Source organism: Apostichopus japonicus, chromosome 12 (assembly GCF_037975245.1).
Source record: "Apostichopus japonicus isolate 1M-3 chromosome 12, ASM3797524v1, whole genome shotgun sequence".
Lineage (NCBI taxonomy): Eukaryota > Metazoa > Echinodermata > Holothuroidea > Aspidochirotida > Stichopodidae > Apostichopus > Apostichopus japonicus.
The window spans coordinates 17,327,881-17,349,364 of NC_092572.1; the positions used below are offsets into that span (position 1 = coordinate 17,327,881).

General features: G+C 38.1%; 1 protein-coding gene across 5 annotated transcripts in view; it reads right to left on the reverse strand.

Annotated features, from left to right (window-relative positions):
- Positions 1 to 21,484, reverse strand: part of LOC139978062 (beta-adducin-like) — a 537,403-nt gene that overhangs the window by 509,890 nt on the left and 6,029 nt on the right. The window contains exons 3-9 of one of the 5 annotated variants that reach the window (XM_071988020.1): positions 19,243 to 19,298; positions 17,541 to 17,629; positions 12,497 to 12,578; positions 11,696 to 11,942; positions 6,743 to 6,895; positions 5,219 to 5,345; positions 582 to 713 (exon numbers count right to left, since the gene is read on the reverse strand). Coding sequence is in view for 2 of the 5 variants with exons in the window: in XM_071988018.1 (XP_071844119.1) it covers positions 11,854 to 11,942; positions 12,497 to 12,578; positions 17,541 to 17,629; positions 19,243 to 19,298 (316 nt within the window). In the remaining 3 variants the exon portion in view is untranslated. Of the gene's footprint in view, positions 1 to 581; positions 714 to 5,218; positions 5,346 to 6,742; positions 6,896 to 11,269; positions 11,943 to 12,496; positions 12,579 to 14,611; positions 14,714 to 17,540; positions 17,630 to 19,242; positions 19,299 to 21,484 lie in introns of those variants that run through there. The other 4 variants (XR_011796892.1, XR_011796893.1, XM_071988019.1 and 1 more) reach the window with 4 other exon arrangements.

Below are 21,484 nucleotides of genomic sequence, written 5' to 3' on the forward strand. Positions count from 1 at the left end.
TTTGCGACATACTTAGTTTTGCTCACTCACTCACGCACGCAGACATACACACGCACACTCACACACTCACATTTTTGATGTGGAGTGAAGTACAATATCTCATCTCCCTATGAGATGAGATCAAAACAAACTCAACACAAGGTCACAAACAGTTCTGCTTTACAGCAAGAAATAGATAGTGGTCTACTTTAAAATGCACTGTGCAGTTTTCAGTACAGTCAACTGTTTATATTGTAAATTTAAAAATCATACCGTTTAAGCAGCTTATTTTAGCCGCCCACCCCTCCTCCACTCACCCCCACCCCAAATCGAGCTCTATTAACCTTCCCAATCCTTTACAACTTGAGATAGTTTAAAATGTCGTTACCAAGACACAGCGTTACCTTTCAACAAGTTACATTTATGGTAAGTAAACATTCAGTTTGGGATTATCCAATATCTTGTCTCAATACATTGCATTTACTTTTCCCAGTCAGTTTCTTATTTTTGAATTGTTTTACAAAAGAATAAAACATAGATAATATGTTGCCAGCTGACAAAACCTTGCTTAAAATAAAACATGATTAGAGAGTGAAACTTACTTATGACTGGTTAAAATGTCCCTGTAACTATCGCTACCACTGGACTCTGTGTTCAGAGATGAGCCATGCTTGTACTCGGACTGAGCCGTATCTCCTAAATTTTCTATAGCCACTTTTTGTGGGGAGAATAAACTGCAGCGGAAGATGAAAGAAAAGAGGACCAACAATGTACACAGACAGAGGGTGAAAGAAGAACAAACAAAACACACTCCATGAACGTAAAAATATGTACGTCAGGAAGCAGGTGGATGGCAAAATACCTCTTGCCGTAATGAGCTTAAAAATCATCCATCACTGATAGCAACAACTGCGGTATGCCTTTTAACCCTTTCAATGCCTTAGGTGCCCTCTTGATCATCCTACAACTTTATCATCTAAGTCAGGGCTCTAAGATTGTCCAAAACTCCAGCAAAATTTGTGCCAAGAGCCAGTAAATATTGAGCAGCTGCAGGAAATGTTAAGGTTTTGATGTACAGTTTTCAAAAAACCACTGAAAAAAAAGTTGCTCTTAAAATTCTGTCTATTCTACATGTTTTTTCTCACTCTTGAAACCATGACCTTTGGTGCCTTTTCACAAGTGTATGTAAATAGCCTTGTTTTCCTACTAAAACTACAAAGTTGCCGTAGTGCCCCTGCTATCTCAATGAAAATCAAAGACAATTTCTAATTCTCTCCCTCGAAATAGTGGCTGTGCCCCTCCGGATTCTTAATGAGAGTACATTAATAAACTGGGTACTTAGGTAAAAACTGCAATTGCTGATTCAAGGCACCAAACTGCATTAAATAAAAGCTTTCAATATATAAATATCTCTGCATCCTACCCTGTTGGTTTCTGTTACAGCTTATTGTTGCTCCATTTACTGATACTGTTTATATAATAAACTACTTATTATCGACTTTTGTTTTCCAAAATATATTCTTGTGTGCAATTACTTCACCGTAATGTTCAACTACCATAGTAGCAGTGTGGTCTAACAGTTGAATGTTAAATGGATTCCAGAGGGGTGAGAAAGGTAGGGATTTGGGATGGGTACAGTGACAGGACTCGCGGGAGTAAGGATTGGGGAGTACAACAATTACAGCCCATCATATATGGAGGGACTACGCCTACCTGCGTAAAGAAATATGATGTTTGTCCAGACGAAGAACAGATTTATCCTCTAAACTTGACAAAAATATATATTTATACATAAATATATATATATATATGGTAGTTCGTGGAATAGCGACCCATACTTTATTACAGATCAGTACGCCTGACGATTGCTGTACAACTACTTGTACAAGAGTGAAACTCTGATTAGCAATGGACTCTTAATAATTTAATGTTTATTACAATATATATATATATCAATATATATATATATATCATGCTCTACTTCGGTATTGAGCCCTCTCACCGTTGATAGTATTTTAGCTATATTTGATAGTTTGGCTCCTGAACCTCGGTTGAGCACTCTACTTACTAACAGCAGTACATGCTTTTACAGCTTACAGTAGTATGGAACGATACAACATGAACTACTCGGGCAAGAACATTCCTTTGCCATCAACTAGAGAATACTTGAAAAGACTGCTAGAGATGACAGAGAAGCTGATAAACGGATGCGATGGAGAGCATTATTTATCCTGGCCGACACTGACACCGATGCGGAAACGAGTGACACAAGCCGTGACGAGGATAACACCGCCACCACCGATGCATACGGGCTAAAATCGAGATGCGTCCCACCACAAATCCCGGAGTTGGTCTCATCCGAGTCCGATATGCTGGAAATGGTCGAGAACATTAAGTTCAAGGAAGTGACGGAGAAGTTCCTGTCCAACCTCAAGAAGTACATAGAAAACATCACATCCTCTAAAGAAATCTTCGTAGAGGCGGACAAAACCAGGAACATGTACAAGATGGACCCCGCCAAATACGGTGGGTTGCTAACTGTAAACATATCTCAGAAATACAAATATGCGGACCGCAACACCGCCACCGAAATAGACAATGAATACACAAGTCTAGCTGACAAATTAAAAATAGGTAACCGAATAAATAAAACTGGACCCAAAACGGCTTTCGTGACAATCAAGGACCACAAAGAAATTTTTCAAGATAACACAAAATGCAGGCTAATAAACACACAAAAAAACTGAAATGGGACGAGTGAGCAAGGCCATGCTTGACCACATAAATGTAAACATACCACAAGCGTACTGGAATGGATTAAAAATATACAGGAAAAGAGCAGTCTCACCTTTCTGGTCTTCGATATTGTTGATTTTTACCCTTCAATAAGAAAGGATCTCATACCCAAATGTCTAGCATGGGCCAAAGCATACACCAGAATCAGTGATACTGAATACAAGACTATCATGCACGCAAGGTGATCTCTCCTTCACGATCACAAGGGCAAAAGAGAAGAGAGACACAGGTAACCAATTCTACGTCTCAATGGGTGCATTTGACAAAGCGGAAGTTTGTAAATTGGTGGGACTATTCATTTTGAACCAACTGAAGAAAAACCCTGATATCACTCGTTTGGGACTATACAGGGACGATTGGCTACCAGTAATGAGGTCATGCTCAGGCAGCAAAGCAGACAGAATACGAAAAGCCCTAATCAAGATCGTTCATACATGTGGACTAAAAATCACTGTCCAAACGAACTTGAAAACAGTCAACTTCCTTGACGTCACTTTGAACATGAATACCAGAGAGTACCAGCCCTACAGAAAACCAATCTACATAAGCCAACACTCGAACCACCCGCCCGCAATAATAAAGAACATACCGCCAGCCATCGAAAGAACAGTCTCTGGTCTATTATCTAACCAGGACACATTCAAGAAAGCAGCACCCACCTACAATCATGCCCTCCGGTCAGCTGGATACAACTATACTATCAAATACCAAAACAAGGAAAACAAAAACACCAAACAGAACAAGAAACGCAGGTCAAGAAAAATCACATGGTACAACCCCACATACAGCAAAAACGTAAAGACCAACTTTGCAGCGGACTTCCTAAAACTCATCGACAAGCAATTCCCACAGACCAACAAGCTACACAAAATCTTCAACAGATCAACAGCCAAAATAAAGTTACAGCTGTATGAGAAACATGCAACAGATCACCAAGTCACACAACTCAAAGGTCATGAAAGAAACGAGCCAACCCCTCCAGGAAAAGACATGCAACTGCCGAGAAGTAGACAGTTGCCCACTTCGCGGCAACTGCTTGGTTAATGACGTCATTTACAAAGCCACCGCCACGTCAGGAACCGACAACGCGTCATACATAGGCCTCACGAGCGGAGAATTTAAGAAGAGATACAACAACCACACCAAATCATTCCAACATGACCGATATAAGAAAGAAACGGAACTCTCTAAACACATCTGGCAACTCAAGGAGAAAAAAGCTGAATATTCAATACACTGGGAAATTGTGTCACAGTCCAAACGCACAAGCGGCAGTCTGGTCTATGCAATCTTTGCAAAGAAAAGCTCCAAATTACCACCCTCAAAGGCAACACGCTCAACTAGAGAAGCGAGCTCATCTCTACCTGTAGACATGGCAACAGACACAAAAGGAAACCACCCAGCCGTGTCAAACCCAAATGGTAGTTCGTGGAATAGCAACCCATACTTTATTACGGATCAGTAGGCCTGACGATCGCTGAACTCCGAGCAGCAATGGACTCGAAATAATTAACGTTTATTACAATATATATATATATATATATATATATATATATATATATATATATATATATATATATCTATAATATATATATATATATATATAGATAAATATATATCTATAATATATATAGATATAGATATATATATATACAGATATATGTATGTATATATATATATATATATATATATATACACAGTATATGCAGTATATATACATATATATATATATATATACAAGTAATGCCGTATTATATTCAGATTACTCATACACCTCGTGTATATAGGTTATGCATGACATATTTGCATATCATATATTTATAAATAGTAACTAATGTATATGTTACTATAATCATTAAATATAATTTTGTCCGGCATCGCTTTCTGTATGATGTTGTAACGTTCGGCAAGCTCATAAACATATATATATTATTAATATTAGACCTTGGTTTTGTAGGTGGGAGTATACAAATGTATGAACCGGGCGGCTGTCAGCAGTGCACGAGGAAGCACATACAAATCACTTTCACCCACATAGGGCCCAGCTAGTAACGTAGTAAATACACATGATGTTGAGGAATCTGCGCGCAAGTATTAAATCAGCATCATTTCGAGCGTGAGCAAATATGATTTTTTTTTGTCTCTGGTTGAAAGGTTAGCAGAGCTTGTCGCAAAACAAGTTTTGAAGGTCATCGGGAAAAATTAGTTTCAAGGTTGAGCCTGAACTTAAGAAGTGTATCAAAGTTACTTGTTAGGCTCACTTTATTGTAAGTTGGGCCCACTATTAGTATCTGTCGAATGCAAGTCAGGTCTTGAGATAGTTAATCCAGCGTAACGTTGCAGCATTAAATAGCTCCTCGTGATTATTAGAGCTGTTTGGCAATGATATAGTGTGAGTTTACAGTATTAAACTGTTTACCTATTTTAGCCATGTATATCCTACCATGTAGTCACACAGTGTCTGTATAATATGTCTTCTTTCTCTGTCATTAGGCATTCTTTCTGCTTTTAGTCTTCCCTCAAGCACTAGTAGCAGCCTTGGAATTTTGAACTTCTTTGGCCGTTGATTCCTATTTTGATAGAAAACAAACAAACCACACTGTTGATTGTTCATAGTTTCAACTTATCAAATATAGTTTCTGTGATTCAACTAATGGCATTCTATGCTGACCAAATGATGGTAAAATAAAAGTACTAACAAGTTTTTAAATTGTTTGTTAACAGGTGTTGGACTTCTGAAAATGTTTATGATTCTTATGCGGTCAAATAAAATGTCCTACACATAGACACACAACATTGCTCAACCAATTGCTGAATACTAGTCGGCATGATAAAAGGGTCTGTGGTAGTATACACCTATTAAATGCCCCAATACACACTACATCAAAAAGTAATGTGATCCCTTAAACTATTTAGCTCTCACAAGCTTAATGCAACCAATAACTGGATAGCTGACAAGGGGGGGGGGTGGGTGTGGGGGGTGTCTCACCCCCGAACTTGATAAAACTGACGATAGTTGGAAAATTGGAGTGCGACAGTTGGAATTTCCAACTGTCGCACTACAGTTTATCTAGGCCTATTCATATATTCCTGTGATTGTGAATGACCTAAAAATTGAAAAATTTCGGTCAAAATTGGCCTTTAATCAGTCATATTTACCACGTTTGTCTTGCAACTTTAATAAATTGTATCTCGCGATTCTTATACTCCACCACACAAAACTTGGTATGATTTTGAATACTCAAAAAAAATGCCTAATAGAACTACCGTCATAGGCGTAGGGGCCCAATATGATTTGGGGGGGCTGATTTGGGAAAAATATAACCAAAATTGTTCACGTTTTGCGTGTTACACATGTCAATGTGCATATCATATAGTCATGCACCGGTTTTTACATTGCATGCCAATAACATGCAATCATATGCTGTGTTATTACCCTTCCATATTGGTTAGAATTATTGGGGAAGTCAATACAATATTTATGGTAATAATAATATCAGTTTAACCATTGAAAAACACATTGCAAATTATCTTACTTTCAGTAGGTAAAAAAAAAAAAACATTTGGTTGGGGAGGCTAATAACTTTGTGAAGTGAGCGCCAGTGGAGACAAATGTATCGAAAAAAAGTTCAGAACAAAAGTGCAGTCAGTCGCGAAAGACGCCACTGAATAGGTAGGTCACTAGGAAATTGTTATATTTTAATGGGTAAAAGGAAAGATATGTTTGGTAGGCGTGCAACAACATTGAAGCCAGGTAACAGGTTCGGTTTTACAGCTCGTACAGCTGATGCCAACCGCACTGGTGACATGCCTACCCCTTCTGATGTGGCACCTATTCCTCTTGCAAACTTAGATATGAAGAATTTGTGGGACTTGGCTTAAAGGTTGTGTTTGGATGCATTCTCTGAAGATACAAAGGTACTGCAAGCTCTTGCCCATCTACAAAGGTTTAAACCAAGAAGCAAACCTGGCAAGAATCCCACAGAACTTAACATTGTACAGCAGTTAGGCTTGCATCAGATGTAGATCAGTTCAAGTGCAGCTCATAGATTGCTCAGCAGCATCTCTCTTCCCAGTCCCGCTGTCAGAACACTGCAAAAGTCAGCCAACCAGTTTGGACCTGCAATAGAAGAAATGAATGAAAATGATGTCAGAAAAGGGGTGTATAAAGAAGACACTGCAACTGCATGGCCTCTCAAAAGACTCTCCAATTTTTGCAGAATATGATCGTCAATATCATACCTGTCTGCGTAATGCAAAAAGTAAGACTCCATTTGTTCGTGCAAGCCAATACAGAGATGTAATTGTTGAGAATGTCACCATGGATAAATTTAATTTTGATTACAATCACAGTAACAACTGTAAACTTAATTGGTGAAATGAATAGAAGAAGGGGTCACAAGTTGCAATTTCCAGGCAATGAGGGCTGTTTAGTAAAGATGCCAATGTCAAAGATGAACAGAATGGTGGAAAGATTTGTGCATCCATATTACTTACTGGTAAGAACCAACTAAAGGAGAAGTGCCTAACAACTGATGCTGATGGCAAGGCATGTAAAGGGTTCACTGGTACAATGGCCGCAGCTACTCATTCTGAAACAGAGAACCATATGCTGTTAGACCAAGTTCACCTACTCAAGTCACTCCGCAGAGCACTGGCTAAAGCAGTACTCTCCTCTGATATGTTACCTGCACAAACTGTGACTAGGAAGCACTTGATACAAAAGTGCATTGCAGAGGACTTGACCTGCCTTTTACTGGCAGAGGTGACTACTTGCAGGAATTAAAGCCCTCAAATACGACCACTGCAAAGTTGTGAAGGCTTTATCAAAATGTTAAGACTGCCTTGCAAATTGCTACATTGGAAATCATTCACATTGCCCAAAGCATTCATTTGTATGCAAGAGGGGCAGGAAGTACACATTTCCATTCATGCCAAATGCTACAAAGAGATCTCTGTTAATATCCCACACTGACAGCACACAACTACAGTACTGATTTCGCTTAACTCCCGTTGAAAAAAAAATCAAAGATCGATAAAAAAGGTTGAAAATCGATAAAAAACAAATAATTTCATTAAGATTTAGACTACTGCAGGCACGGTTGTCAACGTAGTTTCAACAAAATTTCCACGAAAGTTATCGCAATCAACAACGGCAAAGGCAATTCTAGACATATCAAGGTTGTGACCTACGTTGAATCCTTAGTGTAACTACAGCCGTTTTCAGACTATACCAGAAGTGGCCAAGGAATTTTACAAACGTTGCAAAAGTTTGATTGTATATAAGACAGAGTAAGTTCTGTACTAGGTGTTTGAAAAATTATTTGGCTAGGATAATAAAAACTGGTCTTGGTTGATCGTAACAAGTACTTAAGTTATAGGCTGCTATTAAACTAAGATAAGTTTAAGTAACTCACCAATGAACGCAGCGTCAGAAAAACAAGAAATAAAAAAAAATTTACACAATGAAACAGTCGTAGCTGGATATCAAAGAGATCTTTTTTTCCAATAAATTCCTGTGTTACTTGACGTACTACAGTACCGTTTACCGCACTCACTTTCAAACCAAAAAATCTCCCCCCGGCTTCAATGCACGCAAAATAAAAAACATCCTGTTACTTTCCCCCTAACCCAGCTACTGTAAGTTGCCCGCGAATGCAGATGGACTGCCCTGGTAATTAAGGTCGCAGCCTTCGTCTGGGCCACCTACACTATTCTGCTTACATGTGCATTCCCTACCCTGGATATCCCCAGCGACCAAAAGTTTTTTGAGAGGCCTAGTCCAATCATAAACCTGGCTTTGTCAAATTCACGCCTACCATCTGTTAATTAGCATAGTATTTATCTTCGTGGGGGGTTTAGCACTGCAGAACCTTTGGCTGGCTTACTCTAGAAGCAAACATTACTTTGCCCCTACTGTTCATAATGGAATGGATGCTACCTGTAACTAAGTTAATTGAAAACCAAATATTCATTCATATATATAAGTAGAACAATCCAGCAGGGATAGAAAGTTTATCTTGAATAAACCAATCAGAAGTTGTGCTATTAATAAAACTTGAAAACACCTGGCCAGCAAAAGAGTTGCAAACAATTGTTTCCATGACTACTAAGAAAATAAAGCAGTGGCTTGGGCCCAAGTTGGGGAGAAACCTGTGGAAAATGAATATATTTTCATTGCTTATTTGAGTATTGTATATTGGGAAGAGCTGATCGAACATTACTGGGGAGGGCTTTCAACTGGCCTGACGGCATGTAAATTTAATTTAATGAGAAGGGGGTTTTTATGAGTCTCCCGGTATGCGTCACATGAGAAGTAAATGTTTTGTTTTTCGATTTTATCATCATTTTTCAAGTGGAACAGCTCATGAAATCATATCAATCAAATATCCTTCCTTAGTTTTACTAATCAGGAATGTTTGACAAGGCATGCAATGCATCATTCAAAAATGTAATTTTAAACTAGAATTGAAAATGAACGACATAAAACAATATTTGTGAAGCGTGTGGAGCACAACTTTGAATATTCGTTGTGAAAGAAAACATAATGAACAATGTTTACTGCGTAAATAAATGTTGCGGAACTGGTATAGAGAAATTACGTACTGCAGCTTACATCAGAGAAGCTCATAAATGACACAGGTGGATAGAGCGCATCAAAATTCGGTTAAGGAAATCCCTACCCAGCTGACAAAAGTCGATATCTCCTTCCGTTTTTGAGTTATAAGCGATTTTGTGTTTTTGCGATATGGTTTTCAGTATATTTTCATTCAATAAAGTCGTTTTTTTTTGTGTGTTATAAGGGTGTGACCTAACGGATATTTCACTAACCATTTAACCGTATAACCTGCCGGTAGGTTAAACTTTTAAACGCTGTTTCCCGATTGCGGCTTTTTCGACGTAATGTCACTCAACTTTTAATGAAAATAGGACATTATGAGTACAATAATTTAGGTTTTTTTTTTCAAAAAAGTAGCAATTCAGGCAACAAGACAACGATCAATGTATGTTTATTACTAATTAGGCCCAATAATATTGCGAACATTACGTGAAATAATTGATGAAAAGAATAACACACCTGATCAGTATATCGTGGTCTTCAGAAGTTCAGATCACTGAATTTATATAATTCGGCCTTCGGCAACATCGTAAGTTTTGAAGAAAAAAAACAATATATTTGTCTATCTATCACAAGATTTTAAACAAAAACTCGCCTAACTTAGATAAACTTACCCACCTTTCCTGCTTACTCATTAAAAGTCATGTTTAGAAAACAAATTACGCACGCATGTGTTTTGCGATGGGTTGTAGCAGCCTCCGATTTCATTTTCTTTCTCTTGTGTCACAAACATGATACAGTACTTTACATTTGATACAAAAGTTTCTTCAACAACAGCTTCCCAAAATTGGTGTCGCAATAGGTTAAATTTTAACCGCGCAGCGCAGTACCATTCATAATTTGCATATTACACCAAAATTTACACTCGGCATCCAGATGGCGGAAGAATGTAACATCATGTTCAATGTGTTGTGTCGTTCCCATGGTGCGATGAACTTGGGCAAGTTCAAATGTCAATGACCTACTTATGTTCTATGACCAATGTCAGTGGGAATTATGTGTGTAAAAACTTGAATTTTTTCCATGTGTTATATAGAAGTTTTACGTAAGCGGAGCGAATTTTTGGGCGGCTTGTTGATTGTGAGGAAGCACTTATCTAAGCATCAATATTTGTGAAAAATATCGTAAGGTTTATCATTTTCATTCATATTCTGTTATGTTTGCCGCAATCCCGCCCCGATGCATGCACAGTATAATACCATGTGTGGAAAAAATGGCCGTATACGTGCGGACCTGAGAGAGCAAACTGGCCTTGTGTTGTTAATGTTATTACGATACTTTCTAGAACGACCATTTGCGTCTTTTGGCTTCGACATATTTTCACACGGGATTTCACCATGCCATTGATCGGTGTACACGGGTGATATATGTCGCAAATATAAACTGAGAAAACGAATTGACGACACTATCATGAGCTTGTGACTATTGGCCTACTACTATAGTTATATTGAACACATTATTCATGCCTAAAACATCGTTTTTCTGTTTTTTATTGATAGTTTGCAGTACATTACGCAGTTCTTTACAAATTTTTAAATAATTTTCATGTTTAAAATGTATTTGATTTTTTTTTTTTTGATTTTCCGTTTATACGGTTTGTGATTTTCTAAACGGATAGTGCATTTGCGGCCGGTTAAACAGTTAACCGTTTAAACGGTCACACCCTTAGTGTGTTATCTTGTTCGGAAATGATCCGAAATGAAAGTAATAACTGTTAAGTTTCTCCACTTCTGGTATAAAATTATTCCATCAAAGTTAACCTGATTAACATGTCTCATGCCAAATCTATATCAAACAAAATAGAACAAAATAAAAAGAGAAAACGCATTTTTGAAAAATGGAAACGTCCTAGTGGTACATAGCTTGTACTGCAACCTCCAAGATGGCCTGGCAAAGTTAAGACTTACGTCACTGTGTTTGGGGTTCAGTCAGAAAACCTCCCCCGTCAGTTTTACTACATGTTTCTTTGAGTGTTACTATTCATGCAAGCCTGAGAATGCTTTTGTAAATATTCTTGCTTTCAAACGACTGTACCAAAGTCTAATTGACACTAATAAACGAAGTTACGCGTTTTCCGACGTTTCGCTTTACCACATATTGACCTTCTATTTCGTTTAAAAAAGAATTTCAACGCATCGTTGAAAATTCCACGTAGGAAATGACTGAGATCACCAATCGTTAAAATTCGTGGAATTTCGATAAAAATCAGCAAATTTCGATAAAAAACGAAGAAATTTGTTTATTTTCCGTTTAACAAATTTCAACGGGAGTTAAGCGAAATCAGTACTGTAAATGAAATACCTGAGACACCCACCTGCAGCAAACGTTTATGGTCCACTCAGTTTCAGACTTCCACTCAAAAAGCAGAGGTAGTCAATAATGCTTTCGAGTTTCCAATCCAAAACATAGCACAAACATTTCACGCAACAGTCAGTACAGGGACCACAGTGCCACAAACATTACAAATAAAGGGCTTGAAGAGTCCATAGCCAGGAAGATGGAAGCTGCAGGATTAGAGGTGAGCTCAAATAGTCCATGTATCCAGACTCTGAAACAGATGCAAAGGAAACAACAGTATGATAGACTATATAAGAGAGACAGAGCATACAGAGAGCACAACTCAGAGGGAGAGAGAGTACAAGCTACATGGTAGAACTAAAAACATAAACCAGTCCAGTGATTGATGACATATCAAAAAAAATGTCTCCTGTTGCTTTTTGGCACTTTTTCTGAAGAAGCACACTTGGTGCGGATTGATATAGAAGCTAATAGGAGTATGCAAGCTTCAGTAACAGCTGACATTTCTAAAATCCACTTTAAACCTCTTTTTATAATAGTTTCAGAAGTAATGACTTATATCATTTTTGTTTATCTCTGTCTATTGTGTGAATCTTCATATGGTGTCTCACACATGTATGTTGTACAGTCTATATGAATAATACAGTACTGAACTTTAAACAAGTGAGTTCCCAATGGTTGACATATTCCCTAGTGTGATTAGAAGTCATTCCATCAGCATGACAGGCATCTACTGAATGTCTAAATTGTGCTTGGGTCCACAGAATGTGTTTTAAGCACAGTCCCTCAGTTGGTGCTACTTACCCCCTCTGGTGGAAACTTGACGCAAGTTGGCCTTCTTCCCTCTGAAAATGTGATCACTCCCTGTATCGAGTAAACTCTGGCCCTAAAATGAAAGAGAAAAGTTACTTGCTACTTTGGCACTGCTTTTCAAAGGTATTTTGTCAGATTTTGTTGCGAAAACTACTCAGGGGAGCTATGTACTAGCTGTGACCAGATCTAGAATGAGGGCACTGTTCAAGCAACATTCCTAAATCGTTGTAGTAGATCATATTGACTAGTTTCTCAGTGTAAGTCTTGTCTTGTATCATTCTATGTGCAGCTATTCAACTGCTTAGACTTCCAATAAATGCTTATAAGCATTTAAGCATTTGTATACAAACAAACTAGTGAATAGGTCACTGGAATTTTGTTGAACTTTGAGGATAAAAAAACTGATTATTATTATGAAGAATGGGTACGGTCATGTACCTCACAACTGATGCTGATGGCAAGGCATGTAATGGGTCCAGTAGAACAATGGCTGCAGCTTATCATTCTGATGTAGTACACCTAAACAGGTCAATCTACAGAGCACTGACTAAAGCAGTACTCTCCTCTGATATATGACAAAATCTACAGTAAACAGGTTAGTAAATTTGCAAGTCTTAAGGGCCTGTCACAGTGCTATGATGGCTCACAGAGACACAAGCAATGGATGTGACACCTCCACACATAGGCTGTTGTGGCATATGTGGGAGATGTGAAATGATTTGGTACTTAAAAGTTCATTTCTTTGCACAATACTTTGAAGAGCAGATGCTGGAATGTGGCTCTTCTCTTAGCTGCCAGGGATAGCATTGTGCGGATAATGCCATATGCTGGTGCCCGTGGCATACTGATGGTGTAGGCACCTGTCCACATCCTGCATCCCTTTGTGTAACTTGCTGGGGCTGATGTATATTTTGCCACTTTTGCATTTATTTCATCAGCCCATGCCATCCAATCTTAGTCTGACATTGTGAAGGTGTGAGCTTTCCAGTTACAAAAGTGTTACTGTATATAGGCCTATCCTTATTCTGATTGCAGTCTGGGTCTCAATAAAACTGATTCTTACACCACATATATTACGTTGTAATGTATGCATTTTAATTCTGACTGTCGCTTTTTGCTCTGCTAGGTACACAGTATTAGTGCTGATAGTCGACTCTTACTTTAGTAGTTGATTAATCGCATAGCTCTTCTCGCGATACTCGGTTACAGTTATGGCATCATCACTGTCATTTCTACATTGCAGAAATACAGTCAAACAAATCTTTCTCCATGGTGCACTGTCCGTATTTGTTATTTTGTGTCTTAATGTGTGATGTCTAATTCATGTTAAAACATCTACCAAACAAAAACTGTCAACAAATTTCAATATTCAACATTTCTTAAAATCCTTCAAAGTAAATCAAAAACTTTGGAATGGATCTACAAGGCTACTACAACTACTAGCACTAATCACAGCAAAAAAAATGAATAGATGCAACACCCTGTAGCGGTGTTATGATTACTATGCAAAAGTTTTCTGTAGAAGGACGTTCACCTTCTAGGCTAGGCTTTAGCCTAGCGTGATAGCACGCACAATATTATGACACATTGAAATGAAACTTCACCGAAATCGACACACTCTATCAGACATATGATACATGTGAACCACTGGCCAGAAATGAAATATACTGTAAACATGCATGTTTGAAGAAATTACAAATTCTTTGGCAATCATTAAAGATTAATAAATTTGGAAATTTGCAATTATGCGCAATGATGAAACATTGCTAGGACTAAATGTTGCACTGCAGAACAATCGTATTACTAACAAGTAACCGCATGAATCTAACCTGAACAGGTGCTTACTGATTTTTAACACAGCACAGTTCTAGTGTAGCATTGTAAGAACCTGTGTTTGCGATATTTGCTGACAAACTGCTTAAGTGTTGTTTTTGATAGGTTAGGCTATTTTTCAATAGCAGATTGTGTGTAGTGCTAGCTTTAGTCCAGTAATCGCAACTTAGGTTTTGAGAGCGATTAATCAAACTTCCAAAGTGTAATCGCAACTACTGGCGATTAATCGATCACGACTATCAGCACTACACTGTATAAAAGTAGACTACTCACCAGATGTACAACTTCAGTTCCTCAGGTTTTACTTGTTCTATAGCTTAACATTGAAATTAGTGGCTCCTTATACCATCTGTTACTGTACTACTACACATTTCAATAACACACAGATCAAAACAACAGATACAGGTAGTACAGTGGTCTCTACAGGCCATGAACATGTTCTTCCAGTCTAATTATTACTTCGTCAGTGCATTTTGGGGCACATGGTGTACCAATGGGTTGCTACTTCCGTGTCAATCTCGTGCCACATTGAGATATTTTGGTGATTTTTCACAAAATTTGCCCCCAAATCACTCAAGCGTAAAATGATGAGACGTTTTTGTCATATTCCGTGATTACATATCATAACCAATACCCCCTTAGCTATACTTAAGGCTCATAGAGTCTAAAATGGCAATTTTCAAATTCTTACTTATTATGGCCACGACACGAAAACTTCAACATCCTGTATTTTTGGGATCCATCTAAGCATGTTCTCTAGAACATATATCAACCACTCTGCCAGTTAAAAACTTGATTTTTCCCTTCGAAATTTTTTTTCGTAATCTCATGACCTAATGTGACAACATTTTAGGAACACGATTTGCTCTCGCTGTTTCCTCCGAACATCATACCTACACTCCGACAAGTGTACATAAATACACAAAACAATCGATAACAAGTCAGCGCGAAATCAAATCTAAATTTCCCGTGGAATGTCAGATTTAGAACCAAATGTGGCAACCGAAGTTCAAAGTGATAGTGGTTCTTCACCAGGCAGTGAAATTGTACTAGAAATAGAGTACCCATTCTAATATTCGAAGCAGAGAGTGAAGGCGATGATCATGCCAATATTGAACCAAATGTTGAGGGTGGACCTGAGGTGTTACTGTTAGGATATAGAACCGTATCAGTTCGAGCCTGTCAAATGAGCCGAAATTTAAGCTCCACAACATATCGAAGAAGAAACCCGTTCGGAACTATTGCAAGGAGCATACAACGTGGTAATAATTTAGTAATGAAGCAAACAAAATCCAGTCCATTTTGTGCATGTGTGGTTGGAATTCGCGGAACTGCCTTTAACCATATTGTGAGTTGTGTTACGGTGACTTACAACCATAGAATCCTTACAACCCATATGTACTGTGTGTTGGCTATGTATTCATACATGTACAGTATGGTGCGTAGTACTACTAGTAGTAGTAGTGTTGGTTGCATACTGAAAGTTTGGCTCGGGACGTAAGCTGCATTATGCAGCCATGTTAGGCATATGTGTCATTTTATACTCATTATTACTAGGCTAGTACTTAGGCCTGGAGTTTTGCAAATCAATTGTCTGAACAAAAGAATGTTTCATGAAATATGGAAGGTGTAAATTCACAACAAATATAACCATAACTGTACATTGTATCCCTGCTTGTTATTGTCGACATCATGGGCCAACATTAATACATTTTGAACTTTCAACATTTTTTTTTTAGGCAGTACAGTACAGATACATAGCCTACGGTCAACAGGTTCAAAGGTGCTGGGGATTCCTAGCAAGACACGTCAGGGTTGTGCTACCATCATGTGCAGTCCAAAGAATCAGAAGTGAGTTTCCAGCCAATGGTCATTACACTGGATTCAAGATGCCAGGAGAAAACTCAATTGTATAGGAAGCCTTGGTTGAGAAATCCCTCACCTTTTCTATTCTACAATTGTGTTGGATTATCAATCCTTCAGGGTTCCCTCAGTGTTGATATATTAAAATTCAAGACTTTTAATTAAGGATGAAATGGTTACTTTCCAGATCCAACATCAACAATGAAAGAAAAGGCATGCTTTGAAGCATTTGGACACATGTATTGGCGTGACCGTGATGTCATATAATATGTGCATCAGTGAACAGGCATTGACCTTTTTAGGAGCATTTACCTCCCAGACATGTTGGCTTTGTACCTTTAATCTGGAAGCCAAAATATCCATATCTCCAATGATATTTGACAGAAAGTTATAATAAAGACCAATGGAGGCAGCAGAACTCTTGAATGTTTAGACTTTGTTTCTTCAGCAGCAGGTGGTTTGTTTTACGATCTTTCTCCAGAAACTCAGCAGTACACCCTGTTAATGGTCTTTGATTGTTTTAATGCGTGTGATGCTGTGTTTCCAGTTGCGTGTCAGTGTTGTATATGTCGTCGAGCGTGGGTAACATTTACAGGTATGCATGTGAGTTGCGTTGTGCAGTATTTCTTGGTTTGAATTACCCTTTATTCTATTTGCTTTTGGTTTATTCTAATTAATTTATCACATTCATTTGAGCCTCAAGTTTCTTTACCATGACTGTGCAGACTTTTTGTTTGCTATGAGAGCTTGAAATTTTTCTCACTTGTAAACAAACCTCTTTACTCAGCAGTAAACAATGTTCATATGCTGCTCCAGGGAGGCCTAAAGTGGTCTAAACTTGCCTCAACTGACCCAATCTTTGTACCACTTGTGTATCCATTCATGCTCCATAACAGCCAAACCAAGAAAACCAGATCCTAATTGATAAGATATAAAAAAAGATGTTCTCCTGTTGCTCTTTGGAACTTTTCCTGAAGGAGAACACTTGTGCAGGTTGATATAGATGCTAATAGGAGTATGCCACCTTAAGTAACAGCTGAGATATTTAAACTCCACATTAAACCTCCTTTTTATGAGTTTGAGAAGTTGTGACTTACATCATTTCTGTGTATCTCTGTCTATTGGGTGAATCTTCATATGTTGTCTCACACATGTTGTACAGTCTATATGAATAATACAATACTGAACTTTAAACAAGTGAGAGCCCAATGATTGACATATTCCCTAGTGTGATAAGAAGTCATTCCATCAGCATGACAGGCATCTACTGAATGTCTAAATTGTTCTTGGGTCCACACAATGTGTTTTAAGCACAGTCCCTCAGTTTGGTGCTACTTACCCCCTCTGGTGGAAACTTGGTTGGCCTTCTTCCCTCTGAAAATTTTATCACTCCCAGCATCCAGTAAGCATGCGCCCTTAGCTGTGGTTCTAAAGTGAAAGAGAAAAAGTTACTTGTTACTTTGGCACTGCTTTTCAAAGGTATTTTGTCAGATTTTGGTGCAAAATATACTCAGGAGAGCTATTAGCTGTGACCAGATCTAGAATGAGGGCGCTGTTCAAACAACATTCCAAACTAGTTGTAGTCCATCATATTGACTAGTTTCTCAGTGTAAGTCTTGTCTTGTATCATTCTATGTGCAGCTATTCAACTGCTTAGACTTCCAATAAATGCTTACAAACAAAACTAGTGAATACTTCACTGGAAAATTGGTATTATTTAAGGATAAAAACTGATTAGTATTTAGAAGAATGGGTAGAAGGAAAGGCATGTTTGATAGGCATGCAACAACCTTCAAGCCAGGTAACAGGTTTGGCTTTACTGCTTGAACAGCTGCTGAAGCTGATGCCAATTGCACTGGTGATATTCCTAGCTCTTCTGATACAGATATGGCAACTAATTCCTCTTGCAAACCTGCTTATAGAAGGCTCGACAAGGAAGAGTATGAGAGAGTAATTAACCCAGCAGATAAAGGACATGAGATATTTTCAACTCAGTCACAACAAACCATGTTTGCAGAATCTACAGGAAACAGGTTAGTTAATTTGCAAGCCCTATTAAGGGTCTATCACAGTGCTATGATGGCTCACAGAGAGACAAGCAATGGATGTGGGGACGACCCTATAGGTCTTTCTGATATGGAAGAATTGTAGGACTTGAATCAAAGGTTGTGTTTGGAATCACTATGTAGCTGCAAGAGTGAACTCTTGTCCATCTAAAAACTTAATAAAACAGTAACAAACCTGGCAAGAATCCTTCAGGTAGCATACGCCCATTAAAAGCGCCATTGACTTACACACTAAATCACAAAAGTAATGTGGTCTCTAAGTCTAGATAGAAGTTTTCACTAGCTAAACGCTACCCATCACCGGATAGCTGTCAAGTTGGCCTTTTATGGCACCATCAATTTTCCGTATCATGACCATGTAGATTTTTTGCTATCCGAGCCGGAAGTTTTTGTCACTTGTAAACAAACCTCTTCACTCAGTGGTAAACAATTTTCCTATGCTGCTCCTGGGAGGCCTTAAAGGGGTCTGAAATGGCCTCAATTGACACAATTTTCTCACTACATGTACTTCCATTCATGCTCTTCAACATGCAAGCCACAAAAAACTAGATCATGATTGATAACAGGTCACAAAAGATGTTCCCCTGCTGCTTTTTGGCACTTTTCTTGAAGGAGAACTATAAAGCGGACTGCTATAGACTCTAATAGGAGTATGCCACCTTAAGTGAGAGATGATTTTTTTTTTTTAATACCAATATGATACTTTTTATAGTCGTCACAATATAAACCACAACAAAATTTATGCAATTATCATTTTAGGTCCATAAAGATGTATTTTCAGAGATTTCAGTATGCAAGGTGCAGTGTGTAAATACACATATGAGCAATACTGTGTAAGCAGTAATCAGGTCTACGTCTGCAACAACATTTCCAGTCACCAATTTTGATAAGCTTGACCAATTTGGGTGCATCTATGATTCCTGCAGGTTGTATTGGTATCCCTGATAACAGTCCACTTGGTCTGGCTTGCCCTACCTGCAGAAACGTCATCCAGAGAAGGGTCAGCGGGGAGGGTTTTTTCGTCTCTGGCTCTGAAAAGTGATCAAAACTACTTTTGTTTAGCTCAGCTGATTCCTCCCAAACTGACCTACAGGACATACCCCAATGTATTCCTGAACTGTTTGGAACATGTTAAACTGATATTGCATATCACTCCAGTGCAACTGTTAAGTTACTAAGAATAAGAGAAGAGAATTGAAGGTGTTCTTTGCCAAAACTGGATCATCGGGATTTGTAAACCACAGCCTCACTGTGTGACAAGTACATTTATGTAGCTAATCAATATGAGCTACCGTACTTGCTCTTCATATTACACACTACGAGTCTGTGCACTCCATTGAATATGGCTACTGAAGTACAATAATAAACCAAGTCTGTAGCTAAATAAATGATCGCCTCCTATATTCTTTATACGACACGCTCGACGGCCACAAACTGAAACATGGTGTCAGAAGTAAACTTAAGATAATTTCGAGGACCATTCTTGCGAGATTTGAAGGACTGATCACCCGAAAATCACCGTGAATTAGTCAGCAATTCATTAAGATTCCGCTATGCGAATGCACCGTTAGAATAGCATACACAGTATCGTATGTATAGGACTATGCGATAAAACAGTACAGTAATCCGAGACGCAACGTAGAATGCAGTGTGATGTGGTAAGCAAAGAAAGGAACTGCAGATTGTACGCTAAACTATAACAGTAAGATACAAGAGCATCAATGATGCAGTATCTCAATACTGGAAGTTTTAATTTTGATTCCTAATTTCAAATCTTTGCTCTGTCTCTACAATTATCAATATCAATCATGGTACAACAAATATATAACTTGCATTTTTGCTACATTGCCACGAATAGTCTCTGCAGGTTACACTTTATCCTGCTAGTCTTGCCTTTAGCGCTCATTGCCTGTTAGTCGAAAGAACGACGTTGCAAGGTTTAGTAATGTCATAGAATATTTAAGAACTTGTTTTTTATGTGGTATCCTTCATCTTAGGTCAGTCTCTGTTGGACTTTTTGGTCATATAGTTTGATGTCAATGACAACAGCCAAATTAGAAGAGGCGAACAACTCGACCATATTCTTGATGCCTGCCTTGAGAGCTAGGCCTATTGACCTACTGTACTGTATGTTACTGTAGACTGTAGTGGTGACTACCATCAAAACTGTGTCCACTTCTAGATATCAAAACAACCCACGTTTTTCCATCTCAATTTTTCGGACATGAAGATTTCATGGATTTATGACTTGGAAAAAATAATGTAAAAGAAGATTACAAGTTTTTATATGCAAGTGATGGGTGGCCTCCTCTTCCCCTAATAGCCACCTCAGTTCCTCTCCATTTTGTTATTTTATTTTAATTCTTTGTACATTTGATGTCAAACATTACAGGTTCAAAAGAAAGCTAAACATACTTCTTATAACCTTATAAATAAAACATAACCTTATACAATTTTTATAGTCTTATCAAAGTTGTGATGCTATCATGGGCCGGCTCCTCTTTTATACGTACCCATCAAACAAACTTACCCTGGTCCTTCCTAGGAAAAGCTGTCTGAACACCAGTGTGATGCTAATGTGGCTATCACTGAAAGCCTAATAGGCCTAGGCCTATATATATTTTTAAATGCACTAGGCCTACAGTAAGTAGCCTTCAGAAATACAAGAATGTGTATACGTAATTATACAAAATACATGAAGGGCAATCAAACAAACTTATCATGGCCCTTGCTCTGAAAAGCTACCTGAACACTGACCAGTACTATCCTTAAATGGATGTTACAAAAACGAAGGCCTAATTTAAATTAAATGCACTAGGCCTACGTAGAATTCAGCAGTACAGAATGTATTTAGCATGCAATACACTAACACCTCGCGTACCTAACTACAGAACAGAAAATTGTTCGCGAGGGTAGCCATTTTCGTATATCTAACATGTAGCTGATATGAGTCATAGCCAATCTGCTACAAAACTGACTTGGGGGCGGGGCTTAATCATCAAAAACGGACCTTTTTACTAAAAGTAGGGGCGGCAGCTCAGTGTTGTTTTAAGAAAGAAAAATCATTTAAACATCAAATAAAGCAAATAAAAGCCATTAAATGTCATATACATGTAGTAAAATTCTTATTTATACCTACCTGTAAACAACAAATGAAAGTTTAAAATTTTAATAAAATATATAATACATAGGACCCTATCTTAGACGATACCACTGT